This window comes from Ylistrum balloti, unplaced genomic scaffold (assembly GCF_031769215.1).
Source record: "Ylistrum balloti isolate Yb309-2 unplaced genomic scaffold, AGI_CSIRO_Ybal_v1 Utg371184, whole genome shotgun sequence".
Lineage (NCBI taxonomy): Eukaryota > Metazoa > Mollusca > Bivalvia > Pectinida > Pectinidae > Ylistrum > Ylistrum balloti.
In genome coordinates, this window is record NW_026782645.1 from 407711 (window position 1) to 427099 (window position 19389).

The 19389-nt window shown below is 42.6% G+C and overlaps 2 protein-coding genes across 2 annotated transcripts; both read right to left on the reverse strand.

The window, feature by feature from the left end:
- Positions 1 to 2545: 2545 nt before the first annotated feature.
- On the reverse strand, positions 2546 to 3163 carry LOC132561250 (uncharacterized). The gene has a single exon (XM_060225979.1). It carries the CDS (start codon positions 3161 to 3163, stop codon positions 2546 to 2548), a length of 618 nt encoding a protein of 205 aa, XP_060081962.1.
- Positions 3164 to 4412: 1249 nt separating this feature from the next.
- Positions 4413 to 12200, reverse strand: LOC132561251 (uncharacterized). Its single transcript, XM_060225980.1, has 7 exons — positions 12164 to 12200; positions 11538 to 11668; positions 10882 to 11019; positions 9740 to 9851; positions 8157 to 8630; positions 6315 to 6553; positions 4413 to 5276 (listed from the first exon to the last, which is right to left on the reverse strand). Exons 1-7 carry the CDS (start codon positions 12198 to 12200, stop codon positions 4413 to 4415), a joined length of 1995 nt encoding a protein of 664 aa, XP_060081963.1.
- Between the last annotated feature and the right edge of the window lie 7189 nt (positions 12201 to 19389).

Sequence of the window (19389 nt, forward strand, 5' to 3'; positions counted from 1 at the left end):
GCAGGCAAGGCATATTCGCGTAAAATTACACTGTTAATAGAGATAGTGGGGGATATTAAGTGACATAAATGGACCTCATCATGTAATAAAACTTTGAAACTGGCTTTTGTTTGAGGTTGTGCTTTGTTTAAAGTGATACACTTCCTAGAGGGGTACCAATACCAGAATATGCAATACTCAGAATATTTTTTATCGACTCGCGGGTAACGCAATCTTCGTGATGTCGCAGATACTTTAAAGAGATGTTTTAGGGGTCTAACTACAGCGTCAAAGGACCTCTTTCACGAAAAATGGAATTTTGCCCACGACCCGATTTAATCCAAACCATGTTGCATTTATAGCACCCCAATACACCCCGCGGAAATAGCACTTAAAGAAATTCAAAAGGCCCATAGGGCCTGAATTATTATAGAATTTGTGACATTTACTGAGGGTATAAGGTAAGGTTTAGAAATGGCTCCATAACAAGGCAAGGGTTCATCGTAAGGCTTCTTATAACCACTTATTTTGTTCATTGGAATCTATTTGTCATTTTAAGCAAACATTATTTGTCGAATTTGGCATAAGAAAAAAGTTTGTGTTTTTTTCTTGATTTTTAGAACAAAGTTTGATCTTAGGAGGAGTGTTTCAAACTCTTCCGGTTTCGGTGCACCCAAGCGCTTTTAATGTAATTTGGCCCCTTACATTTGCTGTTCTTAGCCAAAAAATTGAAAAAATTTTGTTTGTCAATTAGCAGCTTAATTGCGTGAAGTCAGAATCTCGAAAGTGACATCATGTGATTGATATGATGTTGTGATGTATTTCTTATCTTTGTTTTTGTTCTTCAAAATATGAAACAGAGATAAAGAAAGTTTATAGATGACATTGGATATAAAACATCTTTGCAAGTAAAGTAAGAGGCCTGGAGGGCCCATATCAGTTCTTTAAGATACACCATTTTCATAGGCATCGCCCACGTCTAACTACAGGAATAAGGCTATAATAACCTGGCTCAAGTGGATGGCTGATTTACAATACAGATTCATTGAATTTATGGATTTCAACTCAACAGTATAACCCTTTTTTTATCCTGCAACTGCATGGGCTTCGGTAAATGGAATACAGCTGCTACATATACTTTTGCTGTATTCTGGCCGAGCGGAAATACACTGTATGTTTTTGCGTGCGTCGGAACTACTTTCTTACTGAATATTTATACAGTGAATTTTATACATACATTCAGATCTTTACTAAAACATTTAATCTTTAATGTCTTTCTTATGTTCTCTTTTTTTTTGTAAAATAAAGAAAACAAAGTTTTTTTTGTGTCGCCTGCAGAGCTGGCGGACACTTAGGGATCACTTTGTCCGTCGTCACGCGTCGTCGTCGGCGTCCGTACAAAAGTTTTCCGGACTTTTTTCGGTAATACTTTGAGTTATCAAAATGAAATTTGGCATATGGCTTTTGGTTGCCAGGATACAGATTAAGGTAGATTCCCAGCTGTTTGTGACCCTTTTGGCAGAGTTATGCACCTTTCAACATAGAAAATTTCCTGGGAATATGGTTCTCCGGACTTTTTTGGCTTATGCTTTGAGTTATCGAAATGAAATTTGGTATATGGCTTCTTGTTGCAAGGGTACAGATTAAGTTTGATTTATTCTTTTCGAGATTCTGACTCCACGCAATTAAGCTGCTAATTGACAAACTTCACATGGTTTGGATTAAATCGGGTCGTGGGCAAAATTCCATTGTTCGTGAAAGAGGTCCTTTTCCAGGTTAAAATGCTTTTGGGACTTTTAGTACTAAGTATTAGGATATGGCACTGATTCTAAAGGAACAGTGGATGATGTACAGTCAGACTCGGATGTTGTAGAGTCAAACGTGGATACTGTAGAGTCAAACGTGGATGTTGTAGAGTCAAACGTGGATGATGTAGAGTCAAACGTGGATGATGTAGAGTCAGACGTGGATGTTGTAGAGTCAAACGTGGATGCTGTAGAGTCAAACGTGGATGAAGCAGAGTCAAACGTGGATGTTTAGAGTCAAACGTGGATGATGTAAAGTCAAACGTGAATGATGTAAAGTCAAACGTGGATACTGTAGAGTCAAACGTGGATACTGTAGAGTGAAACGTGGATGTTGTAGAGTCAAACGTGGATGTTTAGAGTCAAACGTGGATGATGTAAAGTCAAACGTGAATGATGTAAAGTCAAACGTGGATACTGTAGAGTGAAACGTGGATACTGTAGAGTCAAACGTGGATGCTGTGGAGTAAAACGTGGATGCTGTAGAGTTAAACGTGGATGTTGTAGAGTCAAACGTGGATGATGCAGAGTCAAACGTGGATGTTGTAGAGTCAAACGTGGATGATGCAGAGTCAAACGTGAATGCTCTAGAGTAAGACGTGGATGCTGTGGAGTCAAACGTGGATGTTGTAGAGTCAAACGTGGATACTCTGGAGTCAGACGTGGATTCTGTGGAGTCAGACGTTGATGCTGTAGAGTCAGACGTTGATGCTTTAGAGTCAGATGTGGATATTGTAGAGTCAAACGTGGATAATGCAGAGTCAAAGGCGGGTTGTATTAGAGTCAAATGTGGATGATGTAGAGTTAAACGTGGATTCTGTAGAGTAAGACGTGGATGATGCAGAGTCAGACGTTGATGCTGTAGAGTCAAACGTGGATGTTGTAGAGTCAAACGTGGATGATGTAGAGTCAAACGTGGATACTGTAGAGTCAAACATGGATGTTGTAGATTCAAACGTGGATGCTGTAGAGTCAAACGTGGATGCTGTAGAGTTAAACGTCGATGATGTGGAGTAAGACGTGGATGATGTGGAGGCAAACTTGGATGTTGTGAAGTCAAATGTTGATACTGTGGAGTCAAACGTAGATGATGTGGAGTCAAACGTAGACGGTGTGTAGTCAAACGTGGCTGTTGTGGAGTCAAACTTGGATGTTGTGGAGTCAAAAGTGGATACAGTGGAGTCAAACGTCGATGATGTGAAGTCAGACGTGGATGAGGTGGAGTCAGACGTGGATGATGTGGGGTCAAACGTCGATGATGTGGAGTCGGACGTGGATGATGTGGAGTCAAATGTAGATGATGTGTAGTCAAACGTGGATGTTGTGGAGTCCAAAGGAGATACTGTGGAGTCAAACGTAAATGATGTGGAGCCAGACATGGATGCTGTAGAGTGAGACGTGGATGATGCAAAATCAAACGTGGATGTTGTAGAGTCAAACGTGGTGCTGTAGAGTCAAACGTGGATGTTGTAGAGTCAAACGTGGATGATGCAAAATCAAACGTGGATGTTGTAGAGTCAAACGTCGATGCTGTAGAGTCAAACGTGGATGTTGTAGAGTCAAACGTAGATTCTGTAGAGTCAAACGTGGATGCTGTGGAGTCAAACTTTGATGTTGTAGAGTCAGACGTGGATGAGGTGGAGTCAAACGTAGATGATGTGGAGTCAAAAGTGGATACAGTTGAGTCAAACGGCGATGATTTGGAGTCAGACATGGATGAGGTGGAGTCAGACGTGGATGATGCGGGGTCAAACGCCGATGATGTGGAGTCGGACATGGATGATGTGGAGTCAAACGTGGATGTTGTGGAGTCAAACTTGGATGTTGTGGAGTCAAAAGTGGATACTGTGGAGTCAAACGTAGATGATGTGGAGCCAGACATGGATTCTGTAGAGTCAGACGTGGATGATGTGGAGTCAAACGTAGATGATGTGGAGCCAGACATGGATGCTGTAGAGTCAAACTTGGATGTTGTGGAGTCAAAAGTTGATACTGTGGAGTCAAACGTCCATGATGTTGAGTCAAACGTAGACGAAGTGTAGTCAAACGTGGATATGTGGAGTCAAACGTGGATGATGTGGAGTCAAAAGTGGATACAGTGGAGTCAAACGGCGATGATTTGGAGTATGACGTTGATGAGGTGGAGTCAGACGTTGATGATGTGGAGTCAAACGTCGATGATGTGGAGTCAAACGTAGATGATGTGGAGTCAGACGTCGATGATGTGGAGTCAAACGTAGACGATGTGTAGTCAAACGTGGATGTTGTGGAGTCAAACTTGGATGTTGTGGAGTCAAAAGTTGATACTGTGGAGTCAAACGTCGATGATGTGGAGTCAAACGTAGACGATGTGTAGTCAAAAGTGGATATGTGGAGTCAAACGTGGATGATGTGGAGTCAAAAGTGGATACAGTGGAGTCAAACGGTGATGATTTGGAGTATGACGTGGATGAGGTGGAGTCAGACGTTGATGATGTGGAGTCAAACGTCGATGATGTGGGGTCAAACGTCGATGATGTGGAGTCAGACGTCGATGATGTGGAGTCAAATTTGGATGTTGTAGAGTCAAAAGTGGATACTGTGGAGTCAAACGTCCATGATGTTGAGTCAAACGTAGACGAAGTGTAGTCAAACGTGGATATGTGGAGTCAAACGTGGATGATGTGGAGTCAAAAGTGGATACAGTGGAGTCAAACGGCGATGATTTGGAGTATGACGTGGATGAGGTGGAGTCAGACGTTGATGATGTGGAGTCAAACGTAGATGATTTGGAGTCAAACGTAGACGATGTGTAGTCAAACGTGGATGTTGTGGAGTCAAACTTGGATGCTGTGGAGTCAAAAGTTGATACTGTGGAGTCAAACGTCGATGATGTGGAGTCAAACGTAGACGATGTGTAGTCAAAAGTGGATATGTGGAGTCAAACGTGGATGATGTGGAGTCAAACTTGGATGTTGTGGAGTCAAAAGTGGATACTGTAGAGTCAAACGTAGATGATTTGGAGTCAAACGTAGACGATGTGTAGTCAAACGTGGATGTTGTGGAGTCAAAAGTGGATACAGTGGAGTCAAACGGCGATGATTTGGAGTCAGACGTGGATGAGGTGGAGTCAGACGTTGATGATGTGGAGTCAAACGTCGATGATGTGGAGTCAAACGTCGATGATGTGGAGTCAGACGTCGATGATGTGGAGTCAAACTTGGATGTTGTGGAGTCAAAAGTGGATACTGTAGAGTCAAACGTAGATGATTTGGAGTCAAACGTAGACGATGTGTAGTCAAACGTGGATGTTGTGGAGTCAAACTTGGATGATGTGGAGTCAAAAGTGGATACAGTGGAGTCAAACGGCGATGATTTGGAGTCAGACGTGGATGAGGTGGAGTCAGACGTTGATGATGTGGAGTCAAACGTCGATGATGTGGAGTCAAACGTCGATGATGTGGAGTCAAACTTGGATGTTGTGGAGTCAAAAGTGGATACTGTAGAGTCAAACTGAAAACAAACAAATATGATTTAGGCGCACAATGCTAAACATGATTACAGTATGACACTTTGCGGGGCCGGTAGGGGACATGAAATAATACTCAGCCAGCTTGTTTGTCTCCCCGCCCCCCTCCCATCCACACAATAAATTTCATAATCAGCTTGATTGATAATTATAACTAGATGATTTTTAGCTTATCCTTTTATCTCCTTTTTGGAGCTTCTACCCAATCTCTCCAGCACTTGGTTTGCTTTTTTAACCAAGAAATGAAACTGTATTACTAACAGTGTTTTGAATTGATATTTTTATGAAGAGTTATTGCCGTTTGTTGTTTTCAGCGTAATTAATTAATCCTATTTACAGTTTGATATGCTTTATCATTAAAGCAGATAACACTGTTTAATCTCATGGGATTTTGGCTCCAATTACATATTTTTTATTTGGAATAGGATAGGTACATATTGTTCCACCTGACGTTGAAATAATTCGTGTAATTAATTTTACACGATTTGTTATAAAAAGCTTAAGGAAAGAAAGTAACTGTGGTATATCTAGATCCCCGATCTGTATTTACAGAGCTATCACAACAAGCCGGGGAAATATTTACATCATTAAAAATATAACATTTAGCATTGCTGTTGACCTTTTTAACATTTCTTGACGCACCTTTTTTCGTGATATCAAATTATGAGCATACCATATGATATAGAAGTACAACTGAATGCGTGAAAAAGGCATTTATTTTCATGTTACACCAACACAGACGTCAGAAATCAGAGCACTGTCTACGTATCGTAGTTGTTACTGAAGCGATTGACGTAAAAAAGGTTTCCTTTACCATATTTAAAAAATTGTAACATATTTCCGCTCCTCCAAGTTAATCGAAACATTCTTAAGTCAGAAACAATAAGCGGAAGTACATTAGTACACAGATCTGAAAAAAATCACTGCCGATGAAACAATCATTTTGGCTTGATCCTCCGGTACGGCTTCTGATTTTTCGGCGCGAAGAATGAGGTCACATCCGCTACGACGAGGACCAATACGAGGCCCACGATTATGACGATTCCAACTGCACCGATGCTGGATGACGTTGTTCTTGTGTCAGTAGCACTAATCTTCTTTGCTCTGTACATTGACAGTGAGATCTTTTCAACAGTAAGAGTGGACTTCAGTTCTGATATTATTCGGAGAACTTCGGCGCGAACTTCCGGTTCCAAATCATCAAGAGTTGTATTTCCCCAGTTGCTTTGTCTACAGGAGCACTCTTTCTGGCATCTCGTTTCTGGGAACACAGGAGGTCCATGAATCTTAACAGTAATCTGACATCAAATACCGATCAATGGTGAAATAGGGATAGTGGAAATGTGAACAAAACCAGCATCGCTGTTCAGGTTCTCCACACCTCCTAAACATTAGTTCAATGGCACCAGTGGAATTTTAAAAAGAGATTCAAAATGAGTTTTTCCAAATGGCAGCAATGCCGGCCATATTGGATTTCACATATACCTGAAGAATAACAGTTTAGACAAAACATGAGAAAACGTTTACTGTGCAAAAAAAGTTGTCATAGCTGCCATATAGATAGCTTTAACGAGGCAGTAGCATTTGTCAATATCTTTTTTTCATTTTTTTGATGTTGGCTGTATTCAATTATATAATACACTGTCCGTCAGATATAACGTGACACGTGACAACAAAGAATACACTGTCCGTCAGATATAACGTGACACGTGACAACAAAGAATACACTGTCCGTCAGATATAACGTGACAACAAAGAATACACTGTCCGTCAGATATAACGTGACACGTGACAACAAAGAATACACTGTCCGTCAGATATAACGTGACACGTGACAACAAAGAATACACTATCCGTCAGATATAACGTGACAACAAAGAATACACTATCCGTCAGATATAACGTGACACGTGACAACAAAGAATACACTATCCGTCAGATATAACGTGACAACAAAGAATACACTGTCCGTCAGATATAACGTGACACGTGACAACAAAGAATACACTGTCCGTCAGATATAACGTGACACGTGACAACAAAGAATACACTATCCGTCAGATATAACGTGACACGTGACAACAAAGAATACACTGTCCGTCAGATATAACGTGACAACAAAGAATACACTGTCCGTCAGATATAACGTGACACGTGACAACAAAGAATACACTGTCCGTCAGATATAACGTGACAACAAAGAATACACTATCCGTCAGATATAACGTGACAACAAAGAATACACTATCCGTCAGATATAACGTGACAACAAAGAATGCACTGTCCGTCAGATATAACGTGACATGTGACAACAAAGAATACACTGTCCGTCAGATATAACGTGACACGTGGCAACAAAGAATGCACTGTCCGTCAGATATAACGTGACACCAAAGACATCCGTCAAAGAATACAACAAAGAATACACTGTCCGTCAGATATAACATGACACGTGACAACAAAGAATACACTGTCCGTCAGATATAACGTGACACGTGACAACAAAGAATACACTATCCGTCAGATATAACGTGACAACAAAGAATACACTGTCCGTCAGATATAACGTGACAACAAAGAATACACTATCCGTCAGATATAACGTGACAACAAAGAATACACTGTCCGTCAGATATAACGTGACAACAAAGAATACACTGTCCGTCAGATATAACGTGACAACAAAGAATACACTATCCGTCAGATATAACGTGACACGTGACAACAAAGAACACACTATCCGTCAGATATAACGTGACACGTGACAACAAAGAATTGTTATATAAAAACATAAAACGTTTAATCTTGATAGGAAATTTACACTCTTCACCACGATACTGAGATTTATGACAAAGCGATTTTACCCGTAGTTCCAGACGGTGCACTGCTGTCAGTTGTGTTTTGTGTAGTTGGTTGTACGCTGAGAGTGAATGTTTGGTGAATGGAAATAGACGAGTGGTCAGCTGAGGTTACGCCGTGGTCGTTATGGGTTTCTGATGAATGACTGGGGGATGCTGAGTCGGTAAATGTTATAGTTGGATTGATAAGAGATGTTGGATTAGCAAAGATTGTCGATGGGTCATTTAGTGTTGTTGTTTGGTGAGTTAGGGTTGGTATTTGGTCAGCAGGGGTTGTCGTTGAGTCTATGAGGGTTGTCGTTTCGTGAATAAGTGTCGGTATTGGGTCAGTAAGGATCGTCGTTGAGTCGGGAGGAGCTGTCTCCCGTTCAAAAGGGAATGTCATTGGGTTGGTAAATGTTGTCGTCTGGTCAATGACGGAAGATTCAACAGCACCTGAAGTAGCTGGTGTGATATTGACTGCTGCTGTAGAGTCCATTGCTAAAAGAGATTTTCACCCAAAAAAATATTTTATGTTAATGATATTTCTTACAATACAACCAAAAGTTAAAGTCCGTTTATCTTAATTAAGCTTCTCCGTTGAATTCTTCAAACTTTGTTAAAGAATGCTCGAAGAACAGTTTGGTCAATTTTTTTCTAAGAAAATCAGTTTAAAGACCTATTTCCCCCGGACCTGACATTCTGGTCCAGTAGTGACTAGACTCTTCATTTACTTTAACGTTTTAGGTCAAATTTGGTTAAATTCATTTCAGTCAAGCGGATAGAGTGTTTGAAAGATTTTATCTTTATGTCTTTTGGCGGACCCCACTCCCTTAACCCCGGATGTTTACCACATCCGACCACTCAATGGCTAGTTTTCCTAACTCAAGAATATGATCAAATGATTTTTGCTGAACTGAGGAAAAAATGAAACATTGAGCTTATTTGGCCCCGCTCTTATGAATTACGCAAATGTTGATATTATCACATTTTTCAGAAATAGTGGATCAAGAAACTGAAATTTGAGACTAACTGACGCACGAATCACGGACGATAAGATTATAAAGCTACTAGTTATTGACTAGACCTAATTAGATGAAAACCCGTTAAGACACGTTAACAATGCCAAAAGTAGTCCATATATTTAATTCAAAATTTTCATAGAGAAACTTTCGATAAGAAATCACTTTGTATTTAAATTGCAATGAATAGAATGTATAGAAGAATGACATATACTTACGGTAGTATCCCTCTATCACTAAGTAGTTCGCAACATCGTATGGTAAGTCTAGAAAATGGAACTATAATTTATACAGAATGTTTCTTCTGACCTCGCAATACTAGTCTGATATTCTAAATTGAAGTTTCAAGGAAAAATGTGAGTTCGACATATAATTGACTTGTATATCAATTACTTAAGTGTATCCCATTCTGTATATGGGACAGAAAATTATAAGAAATTTGTTCGATGAAAGAAAATCGCTCAATCTTAATTAATCATTTTGGTAATTTTTGTTAATGCAGCAAAGAATGATTTCGCTTCAATATTACTGTTCTTTAACAAAGAGGAGTTTCTGTTGTATAGCAGACAATATCGAGAAATAACTTACATGAATAGAGTATTGTCAGACTAAACACAGTGATCAGGGAACCAGCTTCATTCAGTACCTCTATATGCCGGTAGGCCAAATGGTTCGAGTTCTTCATCGACCAGCTCAATTCCTGCAAGACCATAATTTTAGTTTGTATTAACAGCTTAGCACTCCAAGCATTACTTCGATGTTAGGTGATTTATATTATGCGGTCAACAGTTCTCCTTATTTAAGGACCATCTCTCTATGAAGGAGAGGTTTGTCCGTGTATTTGTAGGAGATACGCTCCTTCGTGTGAAAATACAGGACTGGAGGCAGTATTACTTATTAACTGAAGGAATCCAAAAGGACACACCATAAAGCACGCACACTATTACACAACCATAACGGTGAGCGATAAGCAGGGAGGGTTTTTACTATGATATCTTCGGCCGGGAACAGAACCCAAAACCTTCCTCATAGGAGGAATGAACGCACAACTAAAGGTAAGTCAGTGAGAAATGAGACCTCAGGGATAACAATGTAGATTAGAAAAACATGAAAGCATATCTGCCTCTGACAATCATGCAATGAGATAGAAGTGACAGATCATAATCTGGCCTGCTAACGGTGGACATTGTATAACAACTGTTTGGTAACCAGGACCCTCAAGCCTTGGTCCATCTTGACTTAAGTAATAAAAACCAGAAATGTGAAGTTCGATCGACCTTAACCCGGCAACCCTGAAGCTTTAAAAAGGATCGATTTTGATCAAAATCACAACAAAAAGAAAAACTAAAAAAACAATAATAACAACAATAATAATAATAAAAAAAAAAAAAAAAAACAAAAACAAAAAAACCAATCGCTCTTATGCTAACACGGATTTTCTAAAAAAGATAGTAACAGTAACAGTTATATTAAAAGCCTGAATCTCACATTAAAGAGTCATTTATAAATGTGATCAATAAGATCACTTGAGCACTGTCGACCATTCAATATTGAAACTCAGTTTTATCTGCAATCAAATTTGTGTGATTGGTTTGTTTAGATAATCTAAAATATCAGAAATGTCAGGAAACCAATTCCTACATCTAATATTCCCCATGGTTTGTCCAATGTAATCAGAAAAAGAAGCTTAGTAACAAGATAAAATATCACAAACAAATCAGATCACATACTCTGATTCTGTATGTCTCTTCCTCTCCATCAAACGTCTGAAGGTTTATAACATATGGTGTTTCTAAGCAAACCGCAGTCACTTCACTGATCATTACTCCATCTTCCATCTCATACCGAAGGGACACCAGTGTTTCTATCTTTAGACGTAAAAATACTTTTGTAAAAACAACTTGTTCAGACTCATTGTCAGCAGTTCAGAGTATGATGATAAAACTGTAAACTGGCACACAACATTTTATTTCACTCATTATTCAAGATTTTAACTATTATTTTCTATCCTTGATCATGATAGTATCAGTGAAAACTGAAGGACAATAAAGCTGTCAAGGCAGAGCATACCGTACAACAAAAGTCAGCAAGCCTTAACTTGATTTAAACCACTAGGATATCTACTCCGAGTTAAAACACTGATCACAAATTTCATCAATATGTCTAAATCTTGATCAGTAAATTCAACCTAAAGTAGAATTATGAGGAGGTTGTACTCTCGCGCTATCAAACTACATATAGTTATATCTTACGAAAGGTCTTTATTGTCATGCATGTGATTTAACCATTACGATTCATTGCTTATCTGATCACAAACAGATTTATAATTTTTCTCTTATTACAATACAACAAGATAATCGTTAACCTTCAGTGGCGAAACTCTAACAGTCCGGTTCATAAAGTGAATTTTCATGTCAGTTAAGCTGATTCGCTCTTCCTGCTGTCGAAGGCGAGGGTCTACGTCCGCTTCCGGGAATTTCGAAGTATATACATGAGTTCGAAGATTGAACCGAATATCTGTCAACAAAAATGATGATTTATAAAACAGTGTAAAAATGTACACACCGTTGATACATATGTACATTAAGAATGTTTAGAGTGGAGTTCTTTATCTTGGTGATGAGAAAAGATTTCATAATGCATGTATACTTACCGGTGCACGTTTTTATATTGCAAATTTTCGATTAAAAAAACTTAACACTTTATACTTCATTTCACCAACTCATAAAAAACTTATACTTTAATGAGCGAGAGTTCCTGTTTCCTGAGTACATATAAATGGTTTGATTTTAAGTACAATGTTTGACGTTCTTTCAACAGCCACAGATTTTAATCAACCTTCCAATGTACGTTAGGTGAGTGCTTGTGTTGCCTTGGGAAGCTGCGATGTGTTCGAATAAGGTTTCCTGTGATAGAGCGGAAGTGAAGCCGACACTATCCTACTGAAGCATACTGACAAACGCCCCCAGCAGGACACTCCATCCGGTCATATTATACTGATAACAGGCAAACCAGTTGTTACATTAACAAATTTGAAAGGCTTCGGCATGTCGCAGTCAGTGGAGAGAACCAAAATATTGCCTCAAAAGAACGAACGCTAACCTTAAGGCAAAAAATGAGATGGTATCGAGGAGACACGAGGAAGATCATTAGAAAAATGAGATAACAAATATCTCAAGTCGCCAATGAATGCAGAGAAGTAAGGAATTAAGACCAATAATTTATAAATCAACCTGATTGTAATAGTTAGCCTTATTCTAGGATACAGATAGAAAAAGTGATAGTAAACACTGGAGTATCGAGTATACAGAGAGAGAAAGTGATCGTAACCTCTAAAGTATCGAGGATACAGAGAGAGAAAGTCATTGTAAACCCTGGATTATCGAGGATACAGAGAGAGAAAGTGATTGTAACCCCTGCAGTATCGAGGATACAGAGAGAGATAGAGAGAGAGAGAGTGATTGTAACCCCTGGGGTATCGAGGATACTGTGAGAGAGAAAGAAATTGTAATCCATGGAGTATCGAGGATATAGAGAGAGTAAGAGATTGTATCCCCTGGAGTGTCATTGAAACAGAGAGGGAAATGGTAAAGAGTATCAGGGAAAGAGAGAGTGACAGTGATTGTAACTCCTTGGGTATCCCTGTAAACCCTGGAGTATCAGAGAAAGAGAGAGTGACAGTGATTGTAACTCCTTGGGTATCGACGATACAGAGAAAAGTGATTGTAACCCCTGGAATAACGAGGATACAGAGAGAGAAAGTGATTTTAACCCCTGGATTATCGAGGATACAGAGAGAGTAAGTGATTGTATCCCCTGGAGTGTCATTGAAACAGAGAGGTAAAGTAATTGTAACCCCTGGAGTATCAGGGAAACAGAGATAGACAGTGGTTGTACTCCCTTGGGTATCGAGGATACAGAGAGAAAAAGTGATTGTAACCCCTGGAGTATCGAGGATACAGAGAGAGAAAGTGATTGTATCCCCTGCAATATCGAGGATCCAGAGAGAGAGAGAGAGTGATTGTAACCCCTGGGGTATCGAGGATACAGAGAGAGAGAGAGAGGAAAAGATTGTAACCCGTGGAGTATGGAGTATACCGAGAGAGAAAGTGATTGTAATCCCAGGAGTATGGAGGATACAGAGAGTGAAAGTGATTTTAACTCCTGGGGTATCGAGGATACAGAGAGAGAAAGTAATTGTAAACCCTGGAGTATCAGGGACAGAGAGAGAGAAAGTGATTGTAACCATTTGGGTATCAAGGATACAGAGAGAGAATGTGATTGTAACTCCTGGATTATCGAGTATACAGAGAGAGAAAGTGGTTGAAACCCCTGCAGTATCGATTATATATATATATATATATATAGAGAGAGAGAGTGATTGTAACCCTTGGGGTATCGAGGATACAGAGAGAGAAAGTGATAGTAAACACTGGAATATCGAGGATACAGAGAGAAAAAGTGATAGTAAACACTGGAGTATCGAGGATACAGAGAGAGAAAGCAATTGTAAACCCTGGAGTGTCATTGAAACAGAGAGGGAAAGTAATTGTAAACCCTGAAGTATCAGGAAAACAGAAAGTGACAGTGATTGTAACCCCTTGGGTATCGAGGATACAGAGAGAAAAAGTGATTGTAACCCCTGGAGTATCGAGGATACAGAGAGAGAAAGTGATTCTAACATCTGGAGTATCGAAGATAAAGAGAGAGAAAGTGATTGTAACCCCTGGAGTTTCGAGGATACAGAGAGAGGAAAAGATTGTAACCCGTGGAGTATGGAGTATACCGAGAGAGAAAGTGATTGTAATCCCAGGAGTATGGAGGATACAGAGAGTGAAAGTGATTTTAACTCCTGGGGTATCGAGGATACAGAGAGAGAAAGTAATTGTAAACCCTGGAGTATCAGGGACACATAGAGAGACAGTGATTGTAACCATTTGGGTATCAAGGATACAGAGAGAGAAAGTGATTGTAACCCCTGGGTTATCGAGGATACGGAGAGAGAAAGTGATTGTAACCCCTGCAGTATCGAGGATATATATATATATATATAGAGAGAGAGAGTGATTGTAACCCGTGGGGTATCGAGGATACAGAGAGAGAAAGTGATAGTAAACACTGGAATATCGAGGATACAGTGAGAAAAAGTGATCGTAACCCCTGGAGTATCGAGGATACAGAGAGAGTAAGTGATTGTATCCCCTGGAGTGTCATTGAAACAGAGAGGGAAAGTAATTGTAACCTCTGGAGTATCAGGGAAACAGAGAGAGACAGTGATTGTAATCCCTTGGGTATCGAGGATACAGAGAGAAAAAGTGATTGTAACCCCTGGAGTATCGAGGATACAGAGAGAGAAAGTGATTGTAACCCCTGGAGTATCAAGGATACAGAGAGACAGAATGATTGTAACTCCTGGGGTAATCGAGGATACAAAGAGCGAAAATGATTGTAAGTATCAAGGATACAGAGAGAGAATGTGATTGTAACTCCTGGGATATCGACGAGACAGAGAGAAAAAGTGATTGTAAACCCTGGAGTATCGAGGATAGAGAGAGAGAGAAAGTGATCGTAACATCTGGAGTATCGAAGATAAAGAGAGAGAAAGTGATTGTAATCCCAGGAGTATGGAGGATACAGAGAGTGAAAGTAATTTGAACTCCTGGAATATCCCGGATATATAGAGAGAAAGTGATTGTAACCCCTGGGAGGATCGTTCCAGGTATGACAGAGAGAGAAAGTGATAGTAACCCCTGGAGTATCGAGGATACAGAGAGAGTAGAGAGAGAAGTGATTGTAACCCCTGGAGTATCGAGGATACAGAGAGAGAAAGTGATTGTATGATTGTTACCCCTGGAGTATCGAGGATGGTACCGGGGGTATAGAGAGTGATAGTGATTGTTACCCCTGGAATATCGAGGATACAGAGAGGTACCCCTGTACAGAGAGACCGGGGGTAGAAAAAGTGATCGTAACCCCTGGAGTATCGAAGATACAGAGAGAGTAAGTGATTGTATCCCCTTGAGTGTCAGGGAAACCGAGAGAGAAAGTGATTGTAATCCAAGGAGTATGGAGGATACAGAGAGGGAAAGTGATAGTAAGCACTGGAGTATCGAGGATGGGGATGAGAGAGTGATAGTGATTGTAACCCCTGGAGTATCGAGGTGTAGAGAGTGAAAGTGATTGTAACCCTGGAGTATCGAGATGGTACCAGGGGTGTAGAGAGAGTGATTGTAACCCCTGGAGTATCGAGGATACAAAGAGAAAAAGTGATCGTAACTCCTGGAGTATCGAGGATACAGAGAGTGAAAGTGATTTTAACTCGTGGGGTATCGAGGATACAGGCAGAGAAAGTGATTGTAACCGCTGGGGTATCGAGGATACAGAGAGAGAAAGTGATTTTAACTCATGGGGTATCGAGGATACAGAGAGAGAAAGTGATAGTAAACACTGGAATATCGAGGATACAGTGAGAAAAAGTGATCGTAACCCCTGGAGTATCGAAGATACAGAGAGAGTAAGTGATTGTAACCCCTGGAGTATCGAGGGGTACCGGGGTGTAGAGAGTGATAGTGAGTGAGGATATGTAGAGAGTGATAGTGATTGTAACCCCTCGAGGATACAGTAGGAGTATCGAGGAGTATGGACCGGGGGTGTAGAGTGTGAAGTGATCGTAACCCCTGGAGTATCGAGGATGGTACCGCGGGTGTAGAGAGCGACAGTGATCGTAACCCCTGGAGTATCGAGGATGGTACCAGGGGTGTAGAGAGTAAGTGAGGACCCCTGGAGTATCAGAGAGAGAGTGAGTGATGTAACCCCTGGAGTATCGAGGATACAGAGAGAGACAGTGATCGTAACCCCTGGAGTATCGAGGATAGTACCGGAGGTGTAGAGAAGGACAGTGATCGTAACCCCTGGAGTATCGAGGGTGGTACCGGCGGAGTAGAGAGAGATAGTGATGGTAACCCCTCGAGTAACGAGGGGTGTAGAGAGTGACAGTGATAGTAACCCCTGGAGTATCGAGGATGGTACCAGGGGTGTAGAGAAGGACAGTGATGGTAACCCCTGGAGTATCGAGGGTGGTACCGGGGGTGTAGAGAGTGATAGTGATGGTAACCCTTGGAGTATCGAGGATGGTACCGGGGGTGTAGAGAACGACAGTGATGGTAACCCCTGGAGTATCGAGGATGGTACCAGGGGTGTAGAGAGTGATAGTGATAGTAACCCCTGGAGTATCGAGGATGGTACCAGGGGTGTAGAGAGTGATAGTGATCGTAACCCCTTGAGTATCGAGGACGGTTCCAGGGGTGTAGAGAGTGATAGTGATTGTTACCCCTGGAGTATCGAGGATGGTACCGGGGGTGTAGAGAGTGATAGTGATTGTTACCCCTGGAGTATCGAGGATGGTACCGCCTGGAGGGGATGGTCCAGGGGTGTAGAGAGAGTGACCCCTGGAGTGATGGTAACCCCTGGAGTCAGGGAGAGAGGTAACCCCTGGAGTATCGAGGGGTGTAGAGAGTGATAGTGATGGTAACCCCTGGAGTATCGAGGATGGTACCGGGGGTGTAGAGAGTGATAGTGATGGTATCCCCTCGAGTAACGAGGGGTGTAGAGAGTGATAGTGATAGTAACCCCTGGAGTATCGAGGATGGTACCGGGGGTGTAGAGAGTGATAGTGATAGTAACCCCTGGAGTATCGAGGATGGTACCGGGGGTGTAGAGAGCGACAGTGATCGTAACCCCTGGAGTATCGAGGATGGTACCGAGGGTGTAGAGAGGGGTGTAGAGAGCGGTGTAGAGTGATCGTAACCCCTGGAGTATCGAGGATGGTACCGGGGTGTAGATAGAGAGCGAAAGTGATAGTAACCCCTGGAGTATCGAGTATGGTACCGGGGTGTAGAGAGCGACAGTGATCGTAACCCCTGGAATATCGAGGATCGTACCGGGGGTGTAGAGAGCGACAGTGATCGTAACCCCTGGAGTATCGAGGATGGTACCGCGGGTCGATAGTGATCGTAACCCCTGGAGTTTCGAGGGGTGTAGAGAGTGACAGTGATCGTAACCCCTGGAGTATCGAGGATGGTACCGGGGGTGTAGAGAGCGACAGTGATCGTAACCCCTGGAGTATCGAGGATGGTACCGGGGGTGTAGAGAGACGTAACCCCTGGAGTATGATGGTACCGGGGTGTAGAGTAATCGTAACCCTGGAGTATCGATGATGGTACCGGGGGTGTAGAGAGCGACAGTGTGTAGAGAGTGTAGAGACAGTGATCGTAACCCCTGGAGTATCGAGGATGGTACCGGGGGTGTAGAGAGCGACAGTGATCGTAACCCCTGGAGTATCGAGGATGGTACCGGGGGTGTAGAGAGCGACAGTGATAGTAACCCCGTACCGGGGGTGTAGAGAGCGACAGTGATAGTAACCCCTGGAGTATCGAGGATGGTACCGGGGGTGTAGAGAGTGAGAGTGATGGTAACCCCTGGAGTATCGAGGATGGTACTGTAGGGGTGCAGAGATTGATTGAAAGTGTAAGAAAACCCTGGAGTATCGAGGATGGTACCGGGGGTGTAGAGAGTGATAGTGATAGTAACCCCTGGAGTATCGAGGATGGTACCGGGGGTGTGGAGAGCGACAGTGATCGTAACCCCTGGAGTATCGAGGATGGTACCGGGGGTGTAGAGAGCGACAGTGATCGTAACCCCTGGAGTATCGAGGATGGTACCGGGGGTGTAGAGAGCGACAGTGATCGTAACCCCTGGAGTATCGAGGATGGTACCGGGGGTGTAGAGAGCGACAGTGATCGTAACCCCTGGAGTATCGAGGATGGTACCGGGGGTGTAGAGAGCGACAGTGATCGTAACCCCTGGAGTATCGAGGATGGTACCGCGGGTGTAGAGAGCGACAGTGATGGTAACCCCTGGAGTATCGAGGATGGTACCGGGGGTGTAGAGAACGACAGTGATGGTAACCCCTGGAGTATCGAGGATGGTACCGGGGGTGTAGAGAGTGATAGTGATGGTAACCCCTGGAGTATCGAGAATGGTTCCAGGGGTGTACAGAGTGAAAGTAATAGTTACCTGTGGAGCATTAAGGGTTGTAGAGAGTGATAGTGATCGTAACCCCTGGAGTATCGAGGATGGTACCGCGGGTGTAGAGAGCGACAGTGATGGTAACCCCTGGAGTATCGAGGATGGTACCGGGGGTGTAGAGAGCGACAGTGATCGTAACCCCTGGAGTATCGAGGATGGTACCGGGGGTGTAGAGAAGGACAGTGATGGTAACCCCTGGAGTATCGAGGATGGTACCGGGGGTGTAGAGAAGGACAGTGATGGTAACCCCTGGAGTATCGGGGATGGTACCAGGGGTGTAGAGAGTGATAGTGATCGTAACCCCTGGAGTATCGAGGATGGTACCGGGGGTGTAGAGAGCGACAGTGATCGTAACCCCTGGAGTATCGAGGATGGTACCGGGGGTGTAGAGAGCGACAGTGATCGTAACCCCTGGAGTATCGAGGATGGTACCGGGGGTGTAGAGAGTGATAGTGATTGTTACCCCTGGAGTATCGAGGATGGTACCGGGGGTGTAGAGAGTGATAGTGATGGTAACCCCTGGAGTATCGAGGATGGTACCGGGGGTGTAGAGAGTGATAGTGATAGTAACCCCTGGAGTATCGAAGATGGTACCGGGGGTGTAGAGAGTGATAGTGATTGTTACCCCTGGAGTATCGAGGATGGTACCGGGGGTGTAGAGAGTGATAGTATTTGTTACCCCTGGAATATCGAGGATGGTACCGGGGGTGTAGAGAGTGATAGTGATTGTTACCTGTGGAGCATTGAGGGTTGAAGAGAGTGATAGTGATCGTAACCCCTGGAGTATCGAGGATGGTACCGGGGGTGTAGAGAGTGATAGTGATTGTAACCCCTGGAGTATCGAGGATGGTACCGGGGGTGTAGAGAGCGACAGTGATAGTAACCCCTGGAGTATCGAGGATGGTACCGGGGGTGTAGAGAGCGACAGTGATAGTAACCCCGTACCGGGGGTGTAGAGAGCGACAGTGATAGTAACCCCTGGAGTATCGAGTATGGTACCGGGGGTGTAGAGAGCGACAGTGATCGTAACCCCTGGAGTATCGAGGATGGTACCGGGGGTGTAGAGAGCGACAGTGATCGTAACCCCTGGAGTATCGAGGATGGTACCGGGGGTGTAGAGAGCGACAGTGATCGTAACCCCTGGAGTATCG